The 26114-nt window shown below is 37.7% G+C and overlaps 1 protein-coding gene across 1 annotated transcript in view; it reads right to left on the bottom strand.

Moving 5' to 3' along the window:
- SLC15A5 (solute carrier family 15 member 5) overlaps positions 1-26114 on the bottom strand; it is a 79603-nt gene that overhangs the window by 34321 nt on the left and 19168 nt on the right. Inside the window, exons 4-6 of the mRNA XM_021690457.1 lie at positions 19484-19704; positions 15027-15213; positions 346-534 (exon numbers count right to left, since the gene is read on the bottom strand). Of these exons, the coding sequence (XP_021546132.1) occupies positions 346-534; positions 15027-15213; positions 19484-19704 (597 nt within the window). The remainder of the gene's footprint in view (positions 1-345; positions 535-15026; positions 15214-19483; positions 19705-26114) is intronic.

Raw genomic sequence — 26114 nt, 5'->3', positions numbered from 1 at the left:
AAAGACAGAGAGGAGAGTTTTCATCTTAGTATATTGGACTTGTCTTCTAGGTTTTAGCAGTTTTTTCCTCCTGTTGTGTATTTGACCAAATAGTTACTGCCTTTAACTAAGTTTGTAAATCTTTCCTTCCACCTACATTCAGGTAGAATTAATAATTGCTCTGTATCTGGTAGATGAATGAAGAGAAATTAAACTTTTTTTTTAAATGAGGTTGATAAATAGGCTTGTTTCGAAACATTGTGGGAAATCTCCAGGGAGTGAATAGGTCACCAACGGCTTGAGGTGATGTGTTCTGTGTAAAGACTCAGTGTGTTCTTACATGCGGTGATGAAATCGTTTACTCACAGACTGGGTTGACCAGTGTTTCAGCCACTCCAAGTAAAACGTACTGAAGAACCAGGTGGAAACAGGGCATGGAAGAAACGGTGAGGACTTTGCCTGAAAGAGGCTGCTCCACTGGAGGGAAGTGTTTTCTGTGTATTTCAAAGAAGCCAGCTACCATCACAGACAATGCAGCAGAAAGATTTCCAGTGACTGCAGGAAAATAATACAGACAAAAAAGAAAGAGAGAGAGAAAGAAAAAGCCCTAAATCAGTGTAATAGGCCATAGCATTTCTTACACATTGACACTCGGGGATGTTTCCTCAGTGTTTTTTGCCCTGGGAATACTCAGGTGGCAGCTAACTCTGTTATCTGACTATCCTGTGCTTTGACTCTGGTCTCTCAGAAACAGCTGTACTGATTCCCTATTTCCTGACTTACTGCATAGAGGGCCTCTGGAAAGTTAGTTAACCTCATGATCACTTTCCTCAGCTCCAAGATGGGGTTAATGATGCTTACCTTTGTAGGGCGACTATGAGACTTCAATAAGATACTCTCCTGGTATTATTATAACAGCTCCTGGTAGCAATAGGGAGCAATTATTGAAGATAAAGCAATAGTTTTGAATTTTTGTCCTCAGATAAGATATATTATTTTTGATAACTTTTTAAGATTTATATGACTCAAAAATAGTTTGGGGGGAAATGTAAAACAAAGTGATCTCTTCACAAGGTTTTAATCATTTAAAAATGGTTTGACCTCAATGAGATACCACCTCACACCAGTCAGAATGGCTAAAATTAACAAGTCAGGAAATGACAGATGTTGGCGGGGATGCGGAGAAAGGGGAACTCTCCTACACTGTTGGTGGGAATGCAAGCTGGTGCAACCACTCTGAAAAACAGTATGGAGGTTCCTCAAAAAGTTGAAAATAAAGCTACCATACGACCCAGCAATTGCACTGCTGGGTATTTACCCTAAAGATACAAATGTAGGGACCCGAAGGGGTATGTGCACCCCGATGTTTATAGCAGCAATGTCCACAATAGCCAAACTATGGAAAGGGCGAAGATGTCCGTCGACAGATGAATGGATAAAGAAGATGTGGCATATATATATATATATATATATATATATATATATATATATATGCAATGGAATATTATGCAGCCATCAAAAGGAATGAAATCTTGCCATTTGCAATGACGTGGATAGAACTGGAAAGTATTATGCTGAGCGAAATAGGTCAATCAGAGAAAGACATGTATCATATGATCTCACTGATATGAGGATTTCTTAATCTCAGGAAACAAATTGAGGCTTGCTGGAGTGGTGGGGGTGGGAGGGATGGGGTGGCTGGGTGATTGACATTGGGGACGGTATGTGCTATGGTGAGCGCTGTGAATTATGTAAGACTGGTGAATCACAGACCTGTACCTCTGAAACAAATAATACATTATATGTTAAAAAAAAAAAAGAAGAAGATAGCAGGAAGGGAAGAATGAAGGGGGGGGAATCAGAGGGGGAGACGAACCACGAGAGACTATGGACTCTGAGAAACAAACTGAGGGTTCTAGAGGGGAGGGGGGTGGGGGGATGGGTTAGCCTGGTGATGGGTATTAAAGAGGGCACGTTCTGCATGGAGCACTGGGTGTTATATGCAAACAATGAATCATGGAACACCACATCAAAAACTAACGATGTAATGTATGGTGATTAACATAACATAATAATAATAAAAAAATGGTTTGAAATAATTCGTATTATCAGTCCTCAGTTTTCTGACATTTCTCTGATCTTTGCCGAGAAATATAAAGACTAGAAACTTCTGTTTAGAAAAAAAATAGTAAAGGTGAATTAGTTAGATAAAGAATATAAATGGAAACTTATTCAAAAAGTCATCTCACTCTTCTTTTCCTTTTACTCTTGAGAAATTATTTAGAAAATTTTGGTTGAAAATGAGTAGGGATTTTGTTATGATTTTGTTACAGTTTATATCCACTGCAACATTCCATTTCTCAATTTATCATTCATATTATTGGACTTAATCCAATCGTTAGAGCAGAGGCCAACTTGAGCTTGATGGAATTTACTTGAAATTTAGAGATAGTCACATTTTGCTAACTTGCATAAAATTTCAGATAAGGCAAAGCTTTCAATTGAAAAAAATCAATCTAATGTTTAAACAGCTTAGTGTTTGTTTTGGTTGATAGAGAAACTGGTAGGTAAATTTTTTGATTATATCTCAGTATTTAAATGTATCTGTAAAGTCTGCTCTTTACTGAGTCTCTAAGAAATAGAAGGTGTAAAGAAAAGGGTGGAAATCTGAATAACAGAAAATTTGAGGAATTATTTATTTATTTTTATTTGAAATTAGGTTCCATAAAGGCTCATTCAGGGTGGGGTTGAGATTTTGGTTCTTTAAACAGCTCATATAAAAAATTTGAGTTTCAATATTATCTACTTTTAAGATCATATTCATCATATAATTGCATTTATTTAGATTACTTGGCATATTATAGGCTCGTCAGAAAAAGAGCTAATATGTCAATTCAATTTAGTATTTACTCTCTTCCTGCTCTATGCAAGGCAGTATGTTAGGCACAGTTGGAGATATAAGATTAAAAAAATATCTGTTCTCAGTCATTGCAGACTCCTATTCTATTGGGGAATCTAAGAAGAAGAACTTCCTAGCTGGGGAGGTGAGAGAAATAATTTTATGCTTTAGAGAAAGAAGGGTGTCCATATGAAGAGGTGAAGGCAATATCATTGGCATGAGCAAAAGCACAGAGTTGTGAAAGATTCAGACAGATTTTCAGAATAGTGAGAAACAAGTTATTTGGGCATTGGGGGACAAGATAGATTGGGGTCAGATCATAAGAGCCATTTAATATATTTTTAAGGAATTTGTAAATTGCTCTGAAGATAATGGAATCACTGAAGATGTGAGACACAAGTGAAATGATTAGAACTGTCATTTGGGATGATTATTCTAAAGGCTATGTGCTGGTTGATAGAATGGGAGAGATAGTGGAGGTGGGAAGATAGTTAGGAAGTTAAAAAATAATCTTGATAAAGTATAATGGGGGCTAAGTTATAGTCATGGCTCCCAATTCCAGGAAACATAGAGAATAGAAACATAAGATGCAATAGATTCCACTGATAAAACCATAGCTAGAGCAAGGAGGAAGCAGATGTTAATGTTGAGTATAAGTCTAGGTGACTGGAAAGATGGTAGTGCCAATAATATAAATAAGACCCAATGAATCATGGAACACTACATCAAAAACTAATGATGTGATGTATGGTGATTAACATAACATTAAAAAAAAAGACCCATGATAGGGAGAAAATCAATTTGATTTTGAGTTGAGGTAGAGGCACAAAGAGATAATTTAAAGAGAAGTACTCAGAAAACAATTGAAAATGTGAATCATAGGTCAGAAGATGGGTTCAGTCAAGTGATAAAGGTTAATGAATCATCCATGGAATAGAAATTTAAGGTCAGGTGAAATTAAAAAATGATGGGGAGCAAGGGAAGAGAACATCTAAGCAACGCTTTTAAACATATTTGCATTTAGGGGCAAGAAAAAGAGCTAAAACCATGGAAAGAAAGGTCAGAAAGGTAAGTAATCTCTAAGGGAGGTTTTCAAAGAGGTGGTTACACAAAACAGAACTTTTGATCTTTCCCCTACTTCTTCTTCACTCTTCCCCATCTCCTCCAGTACCTTCACATACTCATGGCAGAAATCTGGGGTCCTCTGTCTTTCCCCCATCTCCAAATATATTCTTAAGTTATCCAGATTCTATTTCAAAATATATTGTGAATTAACCTGCTTCACTTTATAGCCACTGCCATCATTCTAGTCCAAGTCATTATTATTATTATTTTTTTTTTATAGGCAATCTTTTTTTTTTTTTAAAGATTTTATTTATTTATTTGAGACAGAGAGAATGAGAGAGACAGCACATGAGAGGGGGGAGGGTCAGAGGGAGAAGCAGGCTCCCTGCCGAGCAGGGAGCCCGATGCGGGACTCGATCCAGGGACTCCCGGATCATGACCTGAGCCGAAGGCAGTCGCTTAACCAACTGAGCCACCCAGGCGCCCTCATTATTATTTTTAACCCAGACAATGTGCAATAACATATTTAATGGCCTTCCTGTTTTCACTCTTGCCCACCTATACCCTAGTAAGCACCTAACAGTCAGGGAGATCTTGTATAAATGCAAATTCAATGTTACTCTTCTGCTTAAATTCCTTCTATAGGTTTGCATACAGTTAAGATGAGATCCCAAATCTTTACCATTGGCTTTATGATCTAATCTGTGCTTATCATCTCACTCTAATTGCTTGCTACTTTCTCCTCTCTGACCATTTTTCAGCCACATTTTTTGTTTTTTCTTGACTATCTTAAATTCATTCCCACCTTGGAGCCTTTGCTTTGCTCTTCTGAAACATTTTTCCCTACTCTTTACCCACCCACGCTTGCCACTGATATTCAACATATTACTGGAAGTCCTAGCCAGAACAATTAGGCAAGAAGAAGAAATAAAAGGTATCCAAACTCATCAAGTTGTGTACATTAAATATGTACTGCTTTTGTAGATCAATCATACCTCAATAGAGTTTTTTTCATTATTTTTTTTTAAAGATTTTATTTATTTATTTGCCAGAGAGAGAGAGAGGGAGAGTACAAGCAGGGGGAGTGGCAGGCAGAGGGAGAAGCAGGCTCCCTGCTAGGCAAGGAGCCCGATGCGGTATTTGATCCCAGGACCCTGAGAATAGAATTTTTTTTTTTAAAGAGACTTATTTTGGGGGCACCCGGGTGGCTTAATTGGTTAAGTGACCAACTCTTGATTTCGGCTCAGGTCGTGATCTAAGGGTCGTGGTATCGAACCCCGTGGCAGGCTCCATGCTGTGGGTGGAGCCTACTTGGGATTCTGTTTCTCCCTCTCCCTCTGCCCCTCCACTCCAACTTGCTTGCATGCAAGCATGCTCTCTCTCTGTCTTTCCCAAAAAATTTTTTTAAAAGAGACTTATTTGGATTATTTTAGGAAGGTCCAACCCCTATTGTAATCAATAGGAGTTGAAATACAGAGAAAATGGAGAGGAAGTTATATTTAAAAAATAAAGGAAAATTTCTCGGATTGAGAGAACAGTGAGAATACCTGTGAATAGTGCAATGGTTGAAAAGACCTTTACCAGGGCACAATAAAATGGCGTCTTAGAATATCACTGATAGAGAGAATGCTCCAGTCAGGAAAAGAGGTCATAAACAGGAAATAGCATCAGAAGGGCACTGGGCTTTTCAACAGTCTTTCAAGTCTGTGGATTTTATTTTATTTTTTTAAAGATTTTATTTATTTATTTGACAGAGAGGGACACAGCGAGAGAGGGAACATAAGCAGGGGGAGTAAGAGAGGGAGAAGCGGGCTTCCCACTGAGCAGGGAGCCCGATGTGGGGCTTGATCCCAGGACCCTGGGATCATGACCTGAGCTGAAGGCAGACGCTTAACGACTGAGCCACCCAGGCGCCCCAGTCTGTGGATTTTAATCAGAGCAATAGCTTCAAAATTATGAAGAAAAAATATTTTCAACCTAGAATTCTATTAAAGACTTTCAGTCATATAACTTATTATTATTAACATAATTTATATGACTTTCAGTCATATAAATTCTTGGAAAATTTTACTTCTCATATACCCTTTGTTAGGAAGCTGCTAAAAAATAAATGATAATGAAAGAGGAAGTAAGTCAAGAAAGAAGAAGAGGTAATTAGAGATCTAACAAAAAAGAGCACCAGGCAGCCAATCTAGAGGACCATCATGAAGACAGAGATCAAGCGCAAAGAAGTCTGCAAGAAGATCTCCAGAGGAAAAGGAGCCTCTACTACTACATTACCTTATGTGTTTTAGCACTGGGACAAAACTAGGGATAGTACGGTGAGACTGGTAGAGCAGTTTGAAACTTAAAAAATAAACAATTTTTTAATGAAATAATTGGGAAAACTCACATACTTTTTAAGTACAGAAAATAAATTTTTATATGAGAAAATTGAATCAAATTCTTTGGTTTTGCCATGAGTGTGTGTGTGTGTGTGTGTGAAACTGATTGCCAATTTAAATAAAAATATTTCTATAATCATATTATTATTATTTTTTAAAAGATTTTATTTATTTATTTGACAGAGAGAGACACAGCGAGAGAGGGAACACAAGCAGGGGGAGTGGGAGAGGGAGAAGCAGGCTTCCCGCTGAGCAGGGAGCCCAATGCGGGGCTGGGTCCCAGGACCCCGAGATCATGACCTGAGCCAAAGGCAGACGCTTAACGACTGAGCCATCCAGGTGCCCCTATAATCATATTATTTAACAGTATTAGACAAACAACACCTAAAATTCGAAAATGATTTGCCTCTGGGAACTATGACTGGATGGTGGAGAAAGCCAGAGCTGGACACCATTACTTACTATTGAAAGGCTTTCAGCATTATTTGTTTGCTAACCTGTTTCCTGAATCTAAGATGAATTCAACTATAAGAAGAAACATGTTTTTATGTATCACCGAGAAAGGAGAAAAGGGCTGCCAATCCATTATAACATGAAACCCAATTTCAGAGATGAATTTCTACATACATATAGGGTTGCTATGGACTGAGTTATGTTCCTTTAAAATAGGAGGTTGAAATCTTAACTCCCAATGTGACTATTTGAAGACAGGAGTTTTAGAGATGTAATTAAGGTTAAATGAGGGCATAAGGGTGGGTCCCTAATCCAAGTGGACTAATGTTCTTGGAAGAAGAGGAAAAGACACCATGTCTGTGCATGCACAGAGGAAAAGCCATGTGAGGACCTAGCAAGAAGATGGCCATCTGCAAGCCAAGAAGAAAAGCCTTAGGGAAAACCTAGTCTTCCTACACCTTGACCTTGGGCTTATACCATCCAGAACTGTGAGAAAACAATTTCTGTTGTTTAAGCCACCTAGTCTGTGGTATTTTGTTATGGCCGCCTGAGCAAACTGATGCAGGTATGTTCAGGCATTACATAAAAATTAAATTATACAGGGGCACCTGAGTGGCTCAGTCGGTTGGGCGTCTGCCTTCGGCTCGGGTCGTGATCCCGGGGTCCTGGGATCAAGCCCCACGTCGGGCTCTCTGCTCGGCAGGAAGCCTGCTTCTCCCTCTCCCACTCCCCCTGCTTGTGTTCCCTCTCTCGCTGTGTCTCTCTCTGTCAAATAAATAAATTAAATTAAAAACAATTAAGTTGTACAAATCGCACAAACTATATTGTCTGTGATAATCATATGAACTGTAAAGAAAGTGTTGAGGTAGGTAAGAATAAGTTTTCAAACTTTCTTGTTTTAGAATTTGAATTCTATGAGAGTGTTCTATGATGCCCTTCATCCTAACTAATTTAGGGTAATCTAGATAAAAAACATCAAGTCCACCCCCTCACCCCCCTTTTTTTGGTTATCACCTTGTACTATGTAAACAAGGTTATATTTTATTCAGAAAAGTTTATAGCATTAGAGGAAGTAGCTTAGACAAGATATCTGCAATTTCTTTTTCTGTAAAAGCCCAATAATAAACATTTTTGATTTTGTGGGACAAAAGGGCAAAATTTTGAAGATACGAAGATAATTCATGCAACAAGAGATAGAATATGTTTTTTATGGATGAAATTCAAAATAGTAATGCTTTTGGGGAGGTGATGGAATTTCACTTAACTGGTGTTTAAAGTTACTCCTTCTTATCATCAGAAGAGCAAATGTTCGTCTGTGAAAATAATTCTTAGTTTGCCAGCCGCGTAAAAACAAATGGTGGGCCAGATTTGGCCCTGGCTTAGCCATCAGCTTTTATTGCCTACTCCTGAATTTTAGCTCTGAACAGATGAGAAATAGTGGCAGTTTTTCCTGGGCTTCTGCTACCTATACACCGCATGAAACATGACAGAGTAGTCTCAATGGCCTCTTTCTCTGTCCTTGATACTCAGACGGTAGTCCCTGACCAGCAGCATAGGTATCACCTGGGAGCTTGCTAGCCCTGCAGAATCTCAAGCTCCACCCTAGAGGCACTGACTCAGATCTGCATTTAAACAAGAAGGCTCGGAGATTCCTGTACACATTAAACTTTGAGAAGTACCACTCTGGCATAAAGCACTATGAGACCTAATCTAGCAAAATCCAATGAAAGGTGGTTCTCCAGACAAATACAAGCGAAGCGCAAATATTTAACTCATTTACCCAGATCTTTTAGGGCAAAGCATATTTTTACCTGAAGGATCTAGATAACTACATTTGCTTTTTATTTGCTACTGCACTCTGATGCTAGTGAAAAATGACTTTCTTAAAATTCAAAACAAAGTTTGATTCCAACCTAAATTTAATCCGTTCCGTTTTTATTCTTAACTTCTATGAGATCATAACTCGTCCAAAGCAGAGTGCAGTTTATCAGAAGGTACACATTTTAAACTTCTAGCAGATCTGTATTTACAAGATAAAGCACATGGTTCCAAAGGAGATATTATATTCGGATAAATAATGTATGTTTTAATATTGGCTGTGCGGTTGTAGACAAGTCCGTAAGAGTCTTGAAGCTCTTACAGTTTATTCTGTTACCCTGCCATGTAATAGTTTTCCAAATTAGACCACAATGAAATAAAGGAAAGTCAGAATTTATTCAAAAATTGCCATTTCATATTGAAGCAAAATCTAATACTAAAAAACAGGTATGTTAAAATTCTTCAGTTATTGGTTAAATTTACTGACTGAGAAAACTATGGGTTTTTTTTATGGGTAGTCTGATGTATGAGTCTCTGGTATGTAACACAGCTGTGAGTATGAAATTCTGTTGAGCCATGATCCATGATTTTGGCCAATTCCCAGAAGAGGAAATTTGCTCATGTGAGAACATACGGGTGTCCATAAACCACTTTCACAGAAACAGCTATGATTTTATTGTCATATGTATCTGCTGCCTTTGCAGAAGAGATTACCTACCCACTACTAGAATGGCATGTTTTTTACTTTTATTGTTCCTATTAGTGGTGTGTTCCTATATTTGAACTGAGCTATACATATTCTGTCTTTTGTTTCTCTTTAGACCATTGGAACTCATTTCAGGAGAGCCAACTTCAGTTGGTGTTTTAATTTCTAAATATGAAGCAGGTAACTCATTTACATAGAGATCAGATACACAAGTGTATCTATAAGACATCAATTATTGCTTCAGTTGGTGTACTAGCTGGTCTACTTTACCTCAAATTTAATCCACTGCTGATGTCCACTTTAAAAATAAGAACTTGAGAACACTAATGTGCTTTTACGAAACAAATGAACCATCAAATGAATGAATGGTTCAGTCTAGATATTTACACATTGCTTCTTTAATATTTACGGTTCCTTCGATCAGATATTTTCAGTGGGTATGCACTGTGATTTTTTTTTTGGAAAAAAATGTATCAGTTCTAAAACTGTAATAACCAAAGAAGCGGTTTTGCTAAAATAATCCTATTTTCTTTCTTTTTTAAAAATTTTATTTATTTATTTGACAGAGAGAGACACAACGAGAGAGGAAACACAAGCAGGGGGAGTGGGAGAAGCAGGCTCCCCGCTGAGCAGGGAACCTGATGCAAGACTTGATCCCAGGACCCTGGGGTCATGACCTGAGCCGAAGGCAGATGCTTAACCGACTGAGCCACCCAGGTGCCCTAAAATAATCCTATTTTCAATGAAGGTGATTGGACCCCTGACTCAATTTTTAATTTATCAAGCACTTTGGCTCCAATCAAAAAAAGGAATCTTTTTTTAAAAGATTTATTTATTTATTATATAGAGAGAGATAGAGAGAGAGCTTGTGCCAAAGGGGGGGTAGGGGCAGAGGGAGAGAATCTTCAAGCAGACTCCATGGTGAGGGGCTGCCCCAGGAGGGGCTCATTCTCATGTCCCATGATATCATGACCTGAGCCAAACCAAGAGTTGGCTGCTTAGCCGACTGAGCTACCCAGGCGCCCTCAGAAAGGAAACTTTTATCACTGTCAATTATTAGAACAAGTATAGTTCCTGGTTATGTAAAAAGTTACCAACACCTCGGTTGTCCCTTTATCATAAAGGACTTGGGGTTACAATTTGAATTTTCAAGTTTTTATTTTAAAGAGGAAGGCTTGGGAGATATTTGAATATACTTCATCCACATTTCAATTTAAATGTTATTTAAAAACCAAGATAATTGCTACCTACTGTGTTATACACTTCTGCTTTATGCAAGACTTAATAACAATCTTAATTAGGCTAATTTTAGTCAGAATAATACTTGTGTATGTCAGCAGTAACTACTAAATACCACATACTGCAGGATTTTAATTAACATTAAGGAAAGGCAATACCCCTAGTATAAACATTTTTGACCTGAAAAAGGCTAAAATGAAGTATGTCCAATTATGACAGGATAAATCGCAATTATCACTGATTTTACATTTTAGGTGAATTAAGGTTGACTTTTAAACAGATAAATCTGCTCGCATGTAATGTTAGGAAAATACAGTCTTGATACAACTCTGAGCATAGCAAGCCTTTGCCTTTCACAGTTCTAGAAGGTTTGGAGATTCTTTATAGGTGGTACGGTGTTATACTCTTTGATTTCTTTAGGCGATAAAGTCAAGACTGTCCTATCTTGAATCAGAAACCCTTCTCTCGTTGCATTGTTTATGAGCTAGACAGAAAAAGTAAGTTTATTTTTTCCTTTATTAAATTTCCAGTTTGACCAACTGAGTGAGATTTCCCCATCCCTCACTCTTGGCCTGGGCTGTGATTATCCATGTCAAACACTAGGCATTGGCACTGTCTGCACCATCTGCCTCCTGAAACATGACAGTCCCTGGAAGGGGGATGACGAATGTGGAAGAAAGTGGGCGGTCTAAGCAGTAACTGCCTGTTGTAGCAACGAAAGGATTTTTTTTTTTTTCATTCATTGCAGAGCCTTAATTAGAAATAGTAGTAAGGGGGCATCTGGGCAGCTTGGTCAGTTAAGCATCTGCCTTTGGCTCAGGTCATGATCCCAGGGTCCTGAGATCCAGCCCCACATTGAGCCCCAAATTGGGCTCTCTGCTCAGGGGGGAGTCCGCTGCTCCCTCTCCCTCTGTGCTCTTTCTCACTCTCTCTCAAGTAAATAAATACAATCTTAAAAAAAATAAAAGAAATAGCAGTAAGGATTCCAAATTATAATGATAATTTATTTACCTGCTATCATCTAACAATTACTTTTTGCTGGTAAGTGGAATAATAATAATAATAATAATAATAATAATAATAATAATAATGCAATGGCCTTAGAATGAGAAGACCTGAATTCAAATGGCATTTATTCTCTTTTAGACCCTTGACCTATTAAATGACAGTTTATTATGATGCTAAACTGGATGTGTATAAGAAGGCGCCTAGGTTCAAGTTAGGAACTTATAAATATTTGTTCACAATTTATGTACTTATATACGTCACTCATATTTTCAAGGCACTTGGGTTCAAAGTGAAAGGAGATTTTAATATTGGACTAATTCAGTTATGTAAATTACTACCAAAAAATACCCTAAGTTTGTGCTTGTATGTCCTGATAAAACTTGTTAATCTTCCATAATCATAAACGGAATATGAAGAACTGAAGCAAACATCTAGTTTTAAAAGATGCATATCATCACACTTTTTTTATATTCCCATAGCAAAATATTATGCAAATAAATGAACAAGTATGTAAATGAACAAATGAATGGAGTCTGGCTTAGAAACAACTGAATTCAGTATTCTGTACTCAGAGGAACATAGCTAAGTTTTTTTTTTTTTTAATGAGTCTAGATTTTCCTTTTTCCTGTCCAACAAGTCTGTTACCAATCTTGAAGGGGAATATTTAGTTCATATATATGAGATATGTTAGGTAACTCTGCCTAATTTTCCTCCATCCATAAAAAACATACCCCTTTTAAAGAATAGAAAGGATTTTAAATATGTAAGAGAGGAGAATTGTCCAAGACAAAATTACCTATATTTAAAATGAATTTAAGATATCTTATTCTCAGGAAAGACTTCTAATGGAGTTCTTTCAGCCATGCTGTAGAGCATATTTTCCTAAAATGGCCCAATTTAAGAAAAAATAGTAATTAAGCATAATTTGGGAGCCCAGACTGGATTTCCATTATACTGTACAAGACTGCTGAAGTTTTTGGCATTTTGCAATAAAAATTACCCCCATTTTGTCCTGCATTCATTCTGTTTTAATAGTGTACTTGCTGGGGGTGCCTGGGTGGCTCAATTGGTTAAGCCTCGACTCTGGTTTCAGCTCAGGTCATGGTCTCAGGGTTGTGAGACTGAGCCCTGTGTCACGCTCCACACTCAGCACAGAGCCTGCATGAGATTCTCTCCCTCTCCCTCTGCCCCTCCCCATGTGTGCGCTCTCTCTTTTTCAAATAAATAAATAAACAAAATCTTTAAAACAATAGTGTGCTTGCTAAGGGCATGTACGATGTCTTGCTTTTTGTTTATATCTTGAAATACTGTTGGGCATTCACTAAATATTGGTTTTAGAATTTTACATTGGCAGACCAAAAAGCACTTTTTAAGACTTAAGGATTGTCAAAACCTAGTAAGATTTATAGTTTGCCTAAACCAATTACGATAAATAATGTTGGGGTTAGAGGCTTAAGAACTCAATCAAAAAAGGTTATTTGCTAAAGGCCTCTGTAATTGGAGATAACAACATACACTGAGATAAGTTCAGTCACTTTGAGTTCTTTCCAAAAACAAATCTACCCTGTGATGTGATCTGAGGTGATCTGGTTGATGGCTTTGGTAAATAACAAGAAGCATGCTCCCTAAAAATAACTTCTACGGAGAAACAGCCCCCAAAATGTAATAACGGGTTACTAAAAGGCTGTATGGTCTCCACTCATCTCTAAAAGAGAGGAATTAAGAATAAGAACAGGTTAAACAAGAGGAGAGAATCTTCTAGATGCCTGACCCTATTTCAACAGAGTTATTCCTCAAGAAGACCATAAGATATTAGGTTATCATAATATGACATTTCTAAAGTGTTTCAAATTCCCTTTGCTTTCTGTTTATGCCCACCAATTAGACCTGTTCCCTACACATGATGGCTCAATACTAGTTAACATTTATAGAGCTTTCACTGTGTGTCTGGATTATGCTCCGGTCATGGATGTCATGCGGAATGATTTTGGAAGTCTTCCAGAACAGAGGGACCCCAGATTGATCGAGGCTATGCCCCTAGTGAACAAAATAAGTGAACTAGAAGACGAGGAAGGTTAGGCTGCTTTTCAGGGTCATGCAGCAGGAGCTCAGCAACAGAGCAGAGGCTGAGGCCCAGACCTCTGACTCAGGTTGAACGTGGTTTGGCTGTACCAGCCCTTGCCCCCTGGTCCATGGCAGTGCCTGAGGGACCTCGGCCAGGCAGAGGCAGAGTGTGAGCAGAATGGACCTCAGCTCCTTCTCTCCCATTGCAATTGGAGACATTAAATTAATTAATTAATTAATTAATTTTTAAAGATTTTATTTATTTGTTTGACAGAGAGAGACACAGCAAGAGAGGGAACACAAGTAGGGGGAGCGGGAGAGGGAGAAGCAGGTTTCCCACTGAGCAGGGAGCACGATGTGGGGCTTGATCCCAGGACCCTGGAACCATGACCCGAGCCGAAGGCAGACGCTTAATGACTGAGCCACCCAGGCGCCCCTGGAGAAATTTTATTTTATGGTCTATTGCTTGTGTTCTGAGTAAGATGACCTAATTTCTTTCCCTTTCAAAAATGAGAGTAGAGCTTTAGTGTTCCCACCATAACAAGAAAGCAGCAATTATGTGAGGTAGAGGATGTGTTGTCTAATCTTATTGCGGTAAACACTTTGCAATGTATACTTGTATCAAATCATCACACCGTACACTTCAGATTTCCACAATGTTAGATGTTAATTAAGCTGGAAAATCAATAAAGCTGGAAAAAAATGCTTGAAAATTATTGCTATATACCTTACTTTATGAATAAGTATTATATAGAAACTCTGAATCACAGTACTAATTTTTAGTAAATTTGCTACTGGTTCAGAAGTTAATTCCTCCCAAGTATAGTCAGGCATTATTTTCTGGGTTCATTAACCTGTGTTAATTTTTTTTTAAAGATTTAATTTATTTATTTCAGACAGAGAGAGAGAGAGAGAGCACGAGCACAAGTGGTGGGGGAGGGGCAGAGGGATAGGCAGACTCCTGGCTGAGCAGGGAGCCTGACATGGGACTCGATCCCAGGGCCCTGGGATCACGACCTGAGCCAAAGGCAGCCGCTTAACCCACTGAGCCACCCAGGCACCCCAATCTCTGTTAATTTTTAAGAACACACTCAGCATTGTCTTAGGAGTAAGGACTGCCTCACTTGAGGAAAGATAGGCTGCTTGGTAGTACCGGAAATTTCACCGGGTCTTTACATCAGCTGTGTCCTCTGAGGAAGCATAAAAGGATGGGGAGAAAATGGGCTGCTGATGTCTGCGTAGAGACTTGAGGAACTGGATGTTATTCTGCTCAAATTCATTTTCTTCCCAATTTGTCAAAATGGGTGTCTACTGCAGAACATATAGCTAGCTTAGATCTTAGCAGAGTGTTTTTTTTTTATTATTTTAAAATGTTGCAAACAATTCACTTGAGATGCTAAGTTGTACTTACTAATGCATGCCAACAGAAATGATCCATCTCTCTTCGAGGGAAAGAGGCAAGTGCTGAAATACTCTATACAAGGGGCCAGAATTAATAGTGGTAGGGTGTTGACGACATTCATTACTGCAACTGGCAGAAGAAATCCATCCAAATTCCGGTTGGAATTCATGGTCTGCACATAATATCCTGAAGGAATCTGTATTTGAGGGGGAAAGCAGCCAGGCATTAAGAGAGTGGCTTAACTCTGGAGAAAGCATCTTGCAGCAGACGCTTTGCCCCGTGCAAGTACTCTGTGACAGATGATCAGGATGCTCCCCAGATCTTCAACATCCCAATTATGAGCTGACAAAGGGAAGTATGAGCTCTGTTTAGTCTATTGACAATACTACTGATTCTTTAGGGAGGAATCTTTTGTCATCCCGTCTAACTTCTTAATTTTCCTATGGAAAGTAAAGATGACCCTAATTTTGTGCTTAGGATGACACATAAAAAATCAAATAACTGACTAAAAAAATACAACTTTGCGTCTAAGCAAACAGACTTTTCCCTGAAACAATAAGTTAAAAACCCGTAGAAAGTATTAAAGATGTTTGTTTTTATCCTGATGAAAATAATTGGGGACTAGAAAAAATCCTTTGTATAGCATCTAGTTTGGTGGCAAAACAGGTAGGAATGATCTTTACTAAGAAGAGGGGCCCAGTGTAGAAACACAGTACTTGTCATAGGCTGTCTTTGTTGGCTCCTGGGATAGGCTTCACTTCTAAAATGAGCCAAGTAACACGAAAGAAGAAAAACAAAATATACTTGTGTTTACACTCTCGTTTTAAACTAAGTGTGTGACACTAGTGGACCATAAAGGAAACTGTGAAAAACGTTTGCATAATAAACTAACAGATAAGAAATGAAAAACTAACAAACAAAATCCCCCCAAAGCCAAAACAAAGAAAACCTCTATCCCATCCCAAACCCTCAGTGTAGTGTCAGAATTTCTTCATTTTTTTTTTAAAGATTTTATTTATTTATTTGAGAGAGAGAGTGAGGGAGAGAAAGAGCACAAGAGGGGGGAGCGGGAGAGGGAGAAGCAGACTCCCCGCTGAGCAGGGAGCCCGATGCGGGACTCGATCCCGGGACTCCAGGATCATGACCTGAGCCGAAGGCAGTCGCTTAACCAACTGAGCCACCCAGGCACCCAGAATTTCTTCATTTTTAAAATAACCCTAATCCTAACTAAAAGTGTAACCTGAACTTGAAGTCTCTTCAAATATTCCAAACCTCTTGTTAAAAAGCACAGTGTCACAGGAAAGAGGGCATCTCTTTGCTTTTCTAGTTTGTGAACTTGGTTGCAATCACTCATCATTATCACTCACAGTGCATAGTATTTCTTTAATTCCCAGTGGAGAACAAAACTGCTAAGTCACTTGGAAAGGAAGGCAACCTGAGTCTTGCCCTTAAGGAATGGATTCTCCAAACCATTTTTTCTTGCTGTGCGTGCACTACGTTTGGATTTCTGCCTTATCGCCATATTGGGAGAGCAGCCCTGCTCAAATATCCAGATGATAACTTCCTGTTTGAGACTTTTCACTGACTCCTCTGTCATCCGTTGTACAATTTGAGAGGGTATAAGAAGAGTCAGAGTCATAAGTACAGTTGTCAACCAGCCCACCACTTGTAAAATGAGCCCCTTGCTATGTTAACTACCTAAACCCAGGAATGGACTATATTTTCACATTCTATCTATATAAAATTTGTCCTGGTGTTAATTCATCTTCCAATCTTTAATGTGACCTTTAGGATTATAAACAAGGATTGCTTTGGTTGGGTGCAGATGGCAAGACTGAAGGGAACATTAGCTAGTTCTGCCCTACTTCTATAAAATTATTAAGCATGTATCCTCCAATCAGAGGAAAATGAATGATGTTTTTAAAAAAAAAAGTGCTGGCAGCAGATCTGCTCAAAGACTAAAAGGCTCGCAGCATAACTTGGAAGTTTCTGTTACTGATTTCAAATGAGAATTATTGTTAATAAGAATAAAGTTATTATCGGCATGAATCACAGACACAGAAACCTGTTAACTTAATAATGTGGCGAATGTACTATTAATCTTTAGTGAAGCAATATTAATATATTGCCTAATCTAAGAAAAGGCTCCAGTGTCTTGAAAGCTTGAAATCATTTCTGCTTCTGCCTCAAGTTCTGAAATCATCCCCTTTTAAAATTTTAAATACTTTTATTTCATACAAGCCTCTGAGTATTCAGAAATAATTGCTGTCAATAGAGATTAATTTTCACCTTTGAGTGGCCAGTAATGTCAAATGGCAACATCATCCGCCTTAATATCAACATATTTTAAATGTATGTCTTGGAACTGAAGGTCAATAATGGCTACTAAATTTAAAATATGGAATTCAAGGATGTTTTATTCTTTGTACTTTGATCGCCTTTATGCTGGTGATTATTTCAACTGAAGGTAAAAATCTTATTTCAGCCTTATCCCATTGGAAGTTTCTTCTGCCTCCCTTGAGAAGTACATTCTAAACTTTTTTTTTTTTTTGGAATTTTCTGGCATAACATTACTGTGTATAATTTTGGAACCTATACGTCTGTTATCAGGGATTTTTAACCCAGCTGCAAGAGAGGCATTGTGGGTAATAACGAACCGTGGGTGTTGATAACAGCACTGAGTTGGGATGCCATATATTAGTGGGGTGACTGCAAGCAAGTTACAGGTTACTTCATGTCTCTGAGCCACAGATTTAGGATTGTAATAACAGCCATGGTAAGCGTGCTGTGAGGATTAAGTTAGATACTATGAAGTCATCTTTTAGGAGCTATGACCCATATAGGTGATTAGTAGTTTTTGTTCTTTGCAATACCTGGGCATCTAGATTTGGTGAGATAGTTAAAATTCAGTTTATTGAGATTTATGGTAATTTATGTCAAATTAAAAAATTTATGACAGTTTGCAGAAAAGACTCAAATTTAGTCAAAAGAAATAGCAAGTGTCACTGCATTACGAAGATAAAGACTCAGTAATTTGTGCTATTTGCACAGAAGGTTCGAGGCTAGCTATGGACTACTTAGTAATTTTGCACTTATTATTAATTTTGCCCTTTTAAGATGCTCTTTATGACTTTAAAGATTATATACATGGGTAATATTTTTGTGTTTTTGTGCTGGCTCCTACTGTGGAGTCAGGAGAGAGGTTGAATCTGCTAAATTAACCGAGCTTTCGTGCGGTGTTTACAGCAAGGTTCTTGGCAAACTTTTTTGCAAAGGGCCAGATAGAAAATATTTCCACATACTGATTCTATTGCAACCACTCAACCCTGCTGTTTTCATGCATCAGGAGACATAGTATGAGAAATAAACAAGAATGGCTGTGTTCCAATAAAACTTTATTTATTGGCCCTGAATTTTGAATTTGATTTTCATGTGTCATAAAATATTTTTCTTTTGATTTTTTTCAAGCATATAAAAATTTAAAAACCTTTTTATCTTGCAGGACATGCAAAAAAAAAAAAAAGAAGCAGCAAGCTGGATTTGGCCTGAAGGCAGTAATTTGCTGACCTCTGGTCAATTAGAGCAAACACTGTCTTAAGAGTCAGCAGGTAGATTTGTTTTTCCTTTCACTATTATTTACTGTGTGACTTAGCTATCCCTTCCAGAATCACTTAATTTTTCTGAGCCTCAGTTTCCTCTTCAACAAATGAAGTAGTTGAGTAAGTTAATCTCTAAGTTTCTTTTTAGCTCTATTGCTCTGAGGTTTATGAGTATAACTCACTCATTAGCCATCTAAATTTCAAGTTAGCAGCAAATATAGTCCTGAATTTCTTCAAAGACTTTATAGTCACTTATATTTCTTCGTAAGTTTGTCTTTGACCATTATCATATTAAAATTGTTTTTTAATCACATATATTTATAAAAGGTACTTTGGACTTGCTGTTTTACCTCTAATTTCTCCACAGCATAGGGACTGATTCACCAAGGAACTAAGGGGGGGTGGGGAAATAATCACTTGCTCATTAGAACATATACTGAGTACAGGGGAGGTGGTACTTAAATCAGTCAAGTTAGCTACATGTTCGTACGAGATCTTAAAGGCTTAATGAAGGAGGAAGGCAAACCTCTGGCTGAAAAAAAGGTTGGGTAATTGCTCACAGATCTCATATTTTCGTGCATTGCTCTTATACCTTGTGACTATGCACTCTGAAATATCGTCCACATCTTCTGAAAGACATTTCCAGTTTTACAGGAGAAACAACGTACTGGGTTCTCCTCAGGTATGTTCTGCCTGACCCCACTTGCCTCTTGAAATTAGAGCCTGTAATGATGAGAAGCATTTATAGCATAACTGCCTGACAAAGTGTATGAGAAGAGTTTGATGGGGTGAAAATAAATATTTATTTGTAATGTTCACATAAAATCATTTTATATTATTGGGGCAGTACTCATTACCCTTCCTTACCTGCATAATGCATATTCTGTAAAGGAGCTGAAAAATGAAGAGAGGGAGAAGGGTGAAGAAAAGTTTTGTATCTTCTACGTGGAGCTCACTATAGCAACCGCCATTTTTTTTCTTGGCGTGGTCTAACCAGCTTGTCACATCTCCAGCAAGATGGCAATAGCGCAGACAGCATATTTTCAGTGCATTAATAAACACCCCAAAGGTTGTCAGGAGGGAGCAACCTGCAAGTAATTCGAGATATTATGTATTAGTAAAGGAATTGTTCTTCAATTTTCCAAGATGTCCATCAGAAAGATGACATTTGCAAGGATGAAGGGCAGTAAAGTGACTGAAAAGGTTCTAGTACCCAAGAGGTCGAATTCAAAGGAACATGCTTCTGACAAGGGTTCTGGCATCCTGGTGACCAGCCCAAGGTGGTGCCTGACAGCTAATGTAAAAAATGAAAAAGGTAAGATCAATGGGAACATATTAAAAAGGAAAGAAAGGTGACAAAATAAAACACCAAAGTAAGAAATTCCACAATCTCTTAGAAGTCTAACTCATTAATGAATAAGACAACCAGAACTTTCTTTTACAGTCTTAACACAAAGGACTGGTACTATTTCTTCATATAAATGGTTAAATAAATAATCCTCACTTGTCAGGTGGAGGGTGGTTTCTTATTTTGACATGGAGATGAAGCGTGATATATTCTCTGCTTTGACGTTATCCTTGAATTTCAGACGTAAGGTTAAACTTTGAACTCTTCAAATGAGTTTATATGTCTTGATAGTGTCACTAAAAGTTGAGATTGGATTAGCTGGCTTTTGACTTTTCCAGTAGTTTCCTCTGGGTTTATATGGCTGTCACTTAAGCATCCGAAGCATTTTATTGCTTCAGATGTTAGCAGTCACTTACTGCTTGTGATTTGCAACCTCACTGTTGCTTCTTTTATGATTTTTCAGATTCCACCTTTTCTTTGACTCCATTAGGACTTCCTGATACAACGACAGATAAGGGACCCCCCCTCAGCTTTGAGTTAGCAGTTCAGCTGTGCCACCATAATTGTTACAATTTTTCATAGTACTCCCTTGACCAAATAAATCCTTCTGCAAATTACATAGACACCAAACCATGGTTGTAGGATAAATGGTATAATAAATGTAAAAATGTTTGAGTTTCTCCAAGGAAGGCCACTGTAGAAATTCAAAGTATAGTTTGATGGTCATTTTGTTTATGTTCAAATTTCCCATAATAAAATTCTCCATGAAATACATTCTAACCAAATTCATATAAATGTGATCAAGTATTGGTTTTTATATTTAAATAAAGAATATTTATTAATATTTCTTTTTATGGTTATAGAGTGACTATATTGATTTGATCTCTTTTAAGAGTTGTAATAGACCTATTATGTCAGACTTTGATTAAATGAAGAAGCTGGGGGCCTGGTAATTGAATATGGAACCTTTCACCTCTAAGTCACTGAATCAAATCCAGCCCAAATTGGTAGTGACCAAGAGTGATTAAAGCAGTGGCTCTTTGGTGGCCTCTGTGAAGTGTGTTGAGGTCAAGTGGAAGTATGTCAGAATAATTACATCTCCTATGGGTTCATACCTGTGGTCGCTATTGCCTCTCCTTAGTCACTACTGCCAGAAAAGCCCAGGGACTGAGAACGCCAAGGGAACAGAAGCCCCTGTGAGTGGTTGTGTCTCTTAGGAGAGAGGAGGGACATCTTTTTATTATTGTGGGAAGACCTGCTCTATTATGAGACTTTCCTAGCTATTTCAATTAGTTTACTTAAGACTTTAGTAAAATGAGAACTGAGAATGCCTTGATGAACAGTCTGGAGACTGAATTTGAACAGGTCTGGGCTAGGAGGCTTAACTTCCTGACATTTCCTTATGATCTTGTCTCTGTTGCTCATCAGTCTGTTCTCTGCTCAACTTTTGCAAAACAGTGCTGTGTAGATGGGAGGGTTATTACTGGCATTAATCCAACTTACTCTATGCTTTCGAATAGGCTTTATGATGAAGTGATCACTATTCATAGGATGAAAGACTATTTCCAAAGGTATTCTCCCCAATTTCCCCTCTCTTTTTTTAAAATTCAGGTTCTCATATTGAATACATGTTTTGAACCCATCATTCTGTTTTTGTTTAAGCGAATCACTATTTGTTGCAAGATGAATTATTATCTGCTCTTAATGCATGGTAAATTAATACCTGCAATCTTATTAAATAGTTAAATATCTTTATCATATTATTTCTAAAGAGAAATAGTTTAGATTATTGCTTCTTAAACTAGCTGTGTTAAAAAACCATTTTTTTAAAAGTCTCAACCATTATGGTCAATACATTTTTAAAATAACCATAAAATGTAATACCTAAAGAATAAAACAAAACAAAGACATATAAAATATAAGTCCTAATATTTTTATTATTAGACTCAACAGACATAGAATCTAACTTTCTGTAAATATTTCTACATGTTTTCTCTCAGTGTCTGTATTTATTTTGTTGCATATCAGTAACAAACAGTTCATTGATCAGCACTGCTCCATGGATCAGGCTTTGAGTAGCATTGGCGTCAACTGAATACACACTTTGAAAAATGAATTTTATTTAAACAAGTAAAGTTATATCTGATAGGGTGATACGAAACAACAAAAACAAAATGGTTAAGAGCAAGAAATGATTGAGCATGAATAATAAAATTTTAGCTAGGGTGCCTGGGTGGCTCAGGTGGTTAAGCCTCTGCCTTCGGCTCAGGTCATGATCCCAGGGTCCTGGGATTGAGCCCTGCATCGGGCTCCCTGCTCCGCGGGGTATCTGCTTCTCCCCCTCCTTCCTGCTCGAGCTCTCTCTCACTATCTCTGTCTCTCTCAAATAAATAAATAAAATATTAAAAAAAAATTTAGCTAGGACAGGGAGGGCACATAATTGATTGCAAACAAATGTGAATATGCAATCATTCATTCATTCAACATACTAAGTACCTACTATGTGCCAAAGGCTTTTAGGGCCCTGAGAATATAATAGTGAACAAGACCCACAAATCCCTGAGTTTTCTTTCTGGTGGAGGAGACACTAAACAAGCAGAAAAATATTAGGCAAGTTCAATGATGAAAGCAAAATGGACTGGTAAGACAGACACTCATTATGGAATAAGAGTATAGAGACAGCAGAAAGAGTTGAAATTTGAACTATGGATTGAATGACTGGAAGTAGGCAAAAGACATGGAGGAAGCATATGCCAGGCATGTCAATAGGGTAGAAATAAGCTGAGGGGTGCCTGGGTGGCTCAGTTGGTTAAGCATCTGACTTCAGCTCAGGTCATGATCTCAGGGTCCTGGGATCAAGCCCCTGGTCAGGCTCCCCATTCAATGGGGAATCTGCTTGTCTCTCTTCTTCTGCCCCTTCCCCTGCTTATACTCCCTATCTTTGCCTCTGTCTCTCTCTCAAATAAAATGAAATAAAAATCTTAAAAAAAAGGAAGCTGAGAGGAGTTCAGGATCCATAAAGGCCAATGAGGCAGTACCTCAGTTAGTAAGAAGATTGGAAGGAGGTGAGGTCCAAGAGTTGGTCAAGGATCAGACTTTACAGGCTGAAGTAAGGAGCTTGGAATTTGCCTTCAGTGTGTTATGGGAAAGCATTAAGAAATTTTATGCAGAGGAGAGATATTGTAGAATGTATACATTTAAAAAGCTACTCTTGAAGTCTGGTAGTGGTGTGGATAATAGGTTTTGGGAAACAAGAGGGGAAGTTGAGAGAGGGCAAGAGGTAGTGGTGACTTGCACATAGTGATAGCAATGAAGAGAAGTGGACAGAATGGCATGTGTGTTTGAACAACCAGAGGTATTTTATGATGGCGGTGGGGGTGGAGTTTAAGAAATGAGAAAATTTGAGGATGACTATTTATTTTTCCCTTAAAAAACTGGGTGTTGGTGATATACACTGAAATGGAGAAGACAAGAAAGGGGCTGGGTTGCAGCTGGGTGAATCAGGAGTTGAGTTTTGGTCAGGTTAAGTTTGAGAGGACCATTAGATAACCAAGTTAAAACGTCGATGCCTGTCTTTAAGAAATGTATGAAAAGTTCTTGTCTTCTAGTGGCATGTTTTCTGTTCTTTTCATTTTTGAGAGCTTATACTTTTTGTCCTTGTATTTTTATTTTAATCAGGTTTTGAAAGGTAGCATTAAACATGTGTGGTCAATCCATGATTTAAAGTCTTATTCCTAAATTTATATATATATATATATATATATATATGAAGGGAGAGGGGAGGTAAACTGTGTAGAAATGTTTTAAATTGAAAAATAAAAGTTTTCTACCATAAAAAAAAGTGTTGACTAGAAGTTGGATATATGAGTTTAAAGGTGAGGTCGATATGAACTTGAGTGTTTGGTATATAGTTGACATTAAAAGTGGATTAGAGATTACTTAAGGAAAGAGGGAGTGAAGAGATGGGGTCCAGGGAATGAATCCTAGGGCTTCGCATCAGTTAGAAGACTATCAGAGGAGCAAAGAGAAGGACTACCAAGGAGATTGAGAAGGAGTGGACAGTGTGCTATATGGGTTTTAAATCAGAGGGAAAAGAAGGCAGAGAAGTAGTAATCCTAAATTGATCAGCTGACCTGGGAGGGCGTCATAAGCTAGTTCGAGAGGGCAAGAAAAGGAAAGGTACAGTCAACTGTCTGCCCAAGGAGAGCAGAATTGCCCCATCAAATCGGGGAGTTATCCCTGAATGTTAGGAGAGATACCCTGTGGAAAACATCTCCGTCTAAACATCACACCACCTCTGTGGATTAACCCATAAGACTTAATAGAAAATTCATGCCTTTTGTACAAATAATTTGGGGTATCATGTAGACTTCACTTTAAAAAAAAATCCATTGTCATTGTAATTTTCAAATTGCTTTTCTGCACCAGGAGCAGAAATGGGAAGTTGAAAAAAAAAAAAAAGGAATGAAAATGCAACTGAGACTTCAAGCTTCTAGTTTAAATGTGCATGGCAAACACACCAGGCGTGCACATTTTAAAATAAAACAGATGAGCTATTTTAAATGTTTTATTGCAAAACTTAAAGATTGTAGCTATTACTATCAAAAAAAAACTTTAGAAAGCAATTTTTCTATTCTTTGTACCTTTAAGTCCTTGGCTCTGATGTTCTGCTCCTCTGACCTTGATCTAATCATGAATATCTATGCTACTTAATTATAATAAAAAAAGCCTACATTGCACTCTAGATGGTAGATGCACATTTTTTCTTCTTTGGTCACCTGCCAGTTCTCAAAATTATAGCAGTGGGAAGAAATGCAAATGAAGGCTGTGCTTGACAGCTAAACATAATGGAATGCATGGTCCACATTTGAAAAGTTACCTTAAAATAAAAGGTAGCATATAAAAAATCATTTCTTTAAGGTCACCTATGGCTTTGAATTACAGCTTTGAGGAATTTCCAATTTAGTCATAAGACAGGAAGAGCCAAAAATAAGGATTATATACTTTGCTAGAGGGAAGACAGAGTTTTACTTCATCGTAGTTGGGTGATCTTATAACTTGGAAATGGAAAACAAAACAAAACTAAAACTACGAAGTATTCAGTTTATGGAGTATTGTGTAAAGAACGACTCGGGAACATTTTCTATTATACTTTTAATTACAACTAATAAAATTTTTTCTTGTGAACTTCCAAAGAAAGATTACTTCATCATATGTTAAAATATGTAACATATGGACTACAATAGGTTGGCGGTGAACAGTTGATTATATATGTCTGTATTACTTTAAGAATTGTATTTCTTTATTCAGATAAATATATTCTTAAGTAGGAAATCGAGAAGTATTCACAAAACCCCAGAATTATTTGCTAATTACACACTCCAGAAATGGCTAAAGTTGTCTTTCCATGAAATTTTATGCTTTACAGTTTTCTCTTTTTTGCTATGCGGGGCTGACAAAGACCATCCCTCAGACACCTTTCTGCATATTGAACCCATTCCACAGATTGCCAGGAGGATGTGCACTGCTTAGCTGTGATCCACGGACCATAGAGCTCTGAGAAATGGGAGCAGATGCTCCTATGGATGAAATTTTCCATGCTTTCGAATGTGCTGTAATAAAATGAGCTCTACACTGGGGGTTATGTGTAAGTGATGAAGAACTGAATTCTACTCCTGAAACCAATGTTGTACTGTAAGTTAACTAACTTGATTTTAAATAATAAAAAAAAATGAGCTCTAGCCTGAGAAAAATAAGGCCTGGTTTCTGGTTCCATGTCAGTCGTTTTCTGTGAGGTAAGTCACTTAGTTTAATTATGCCTTGGTTTCTGCCCTGAGTTTGCTGATAACAAACACTGAGCATTTGCCATATTCCAAGCATTTGTAAGACACTGGAATACCTAATTTCATCCATAAGTAGATCATTTCAACATAATATGGTAGATCAAATGGCAAAGATATCCTGAAGTTGCTAGAGGAGCAGAACAAAGCATATGGAGTCTGAGCTATAAGAGGATTCACGGTACCCTTTGTCCATGATAAAATTTGCAAATATTATTCCCCATTTGTCATATATCATGGTACCCCTCCTACCTATTTCACAGATGGGAGGTGAAAGTGAAGTAACATTGGTGAAGGTGCTCAGTTGATA

Source organism: Neomonachus schauinslandi, chromosome 5, assembly GCF_002201575.2.
Source record: "Neomonachus schauinslandi chromosome 5, ASM220157v2, whole genome shotgun sequence".
Classification (NCBI taxonomy): domain Eukaryota; kingdom Metazoa; phylum Chordata; class Mammalia; order Carnivora; family Phocidae; genus Neomonachus; species Neomonachus schauinslandi.
This window is presented reverse-complemented; position numbering and strand designations above follow the sequence as displayed.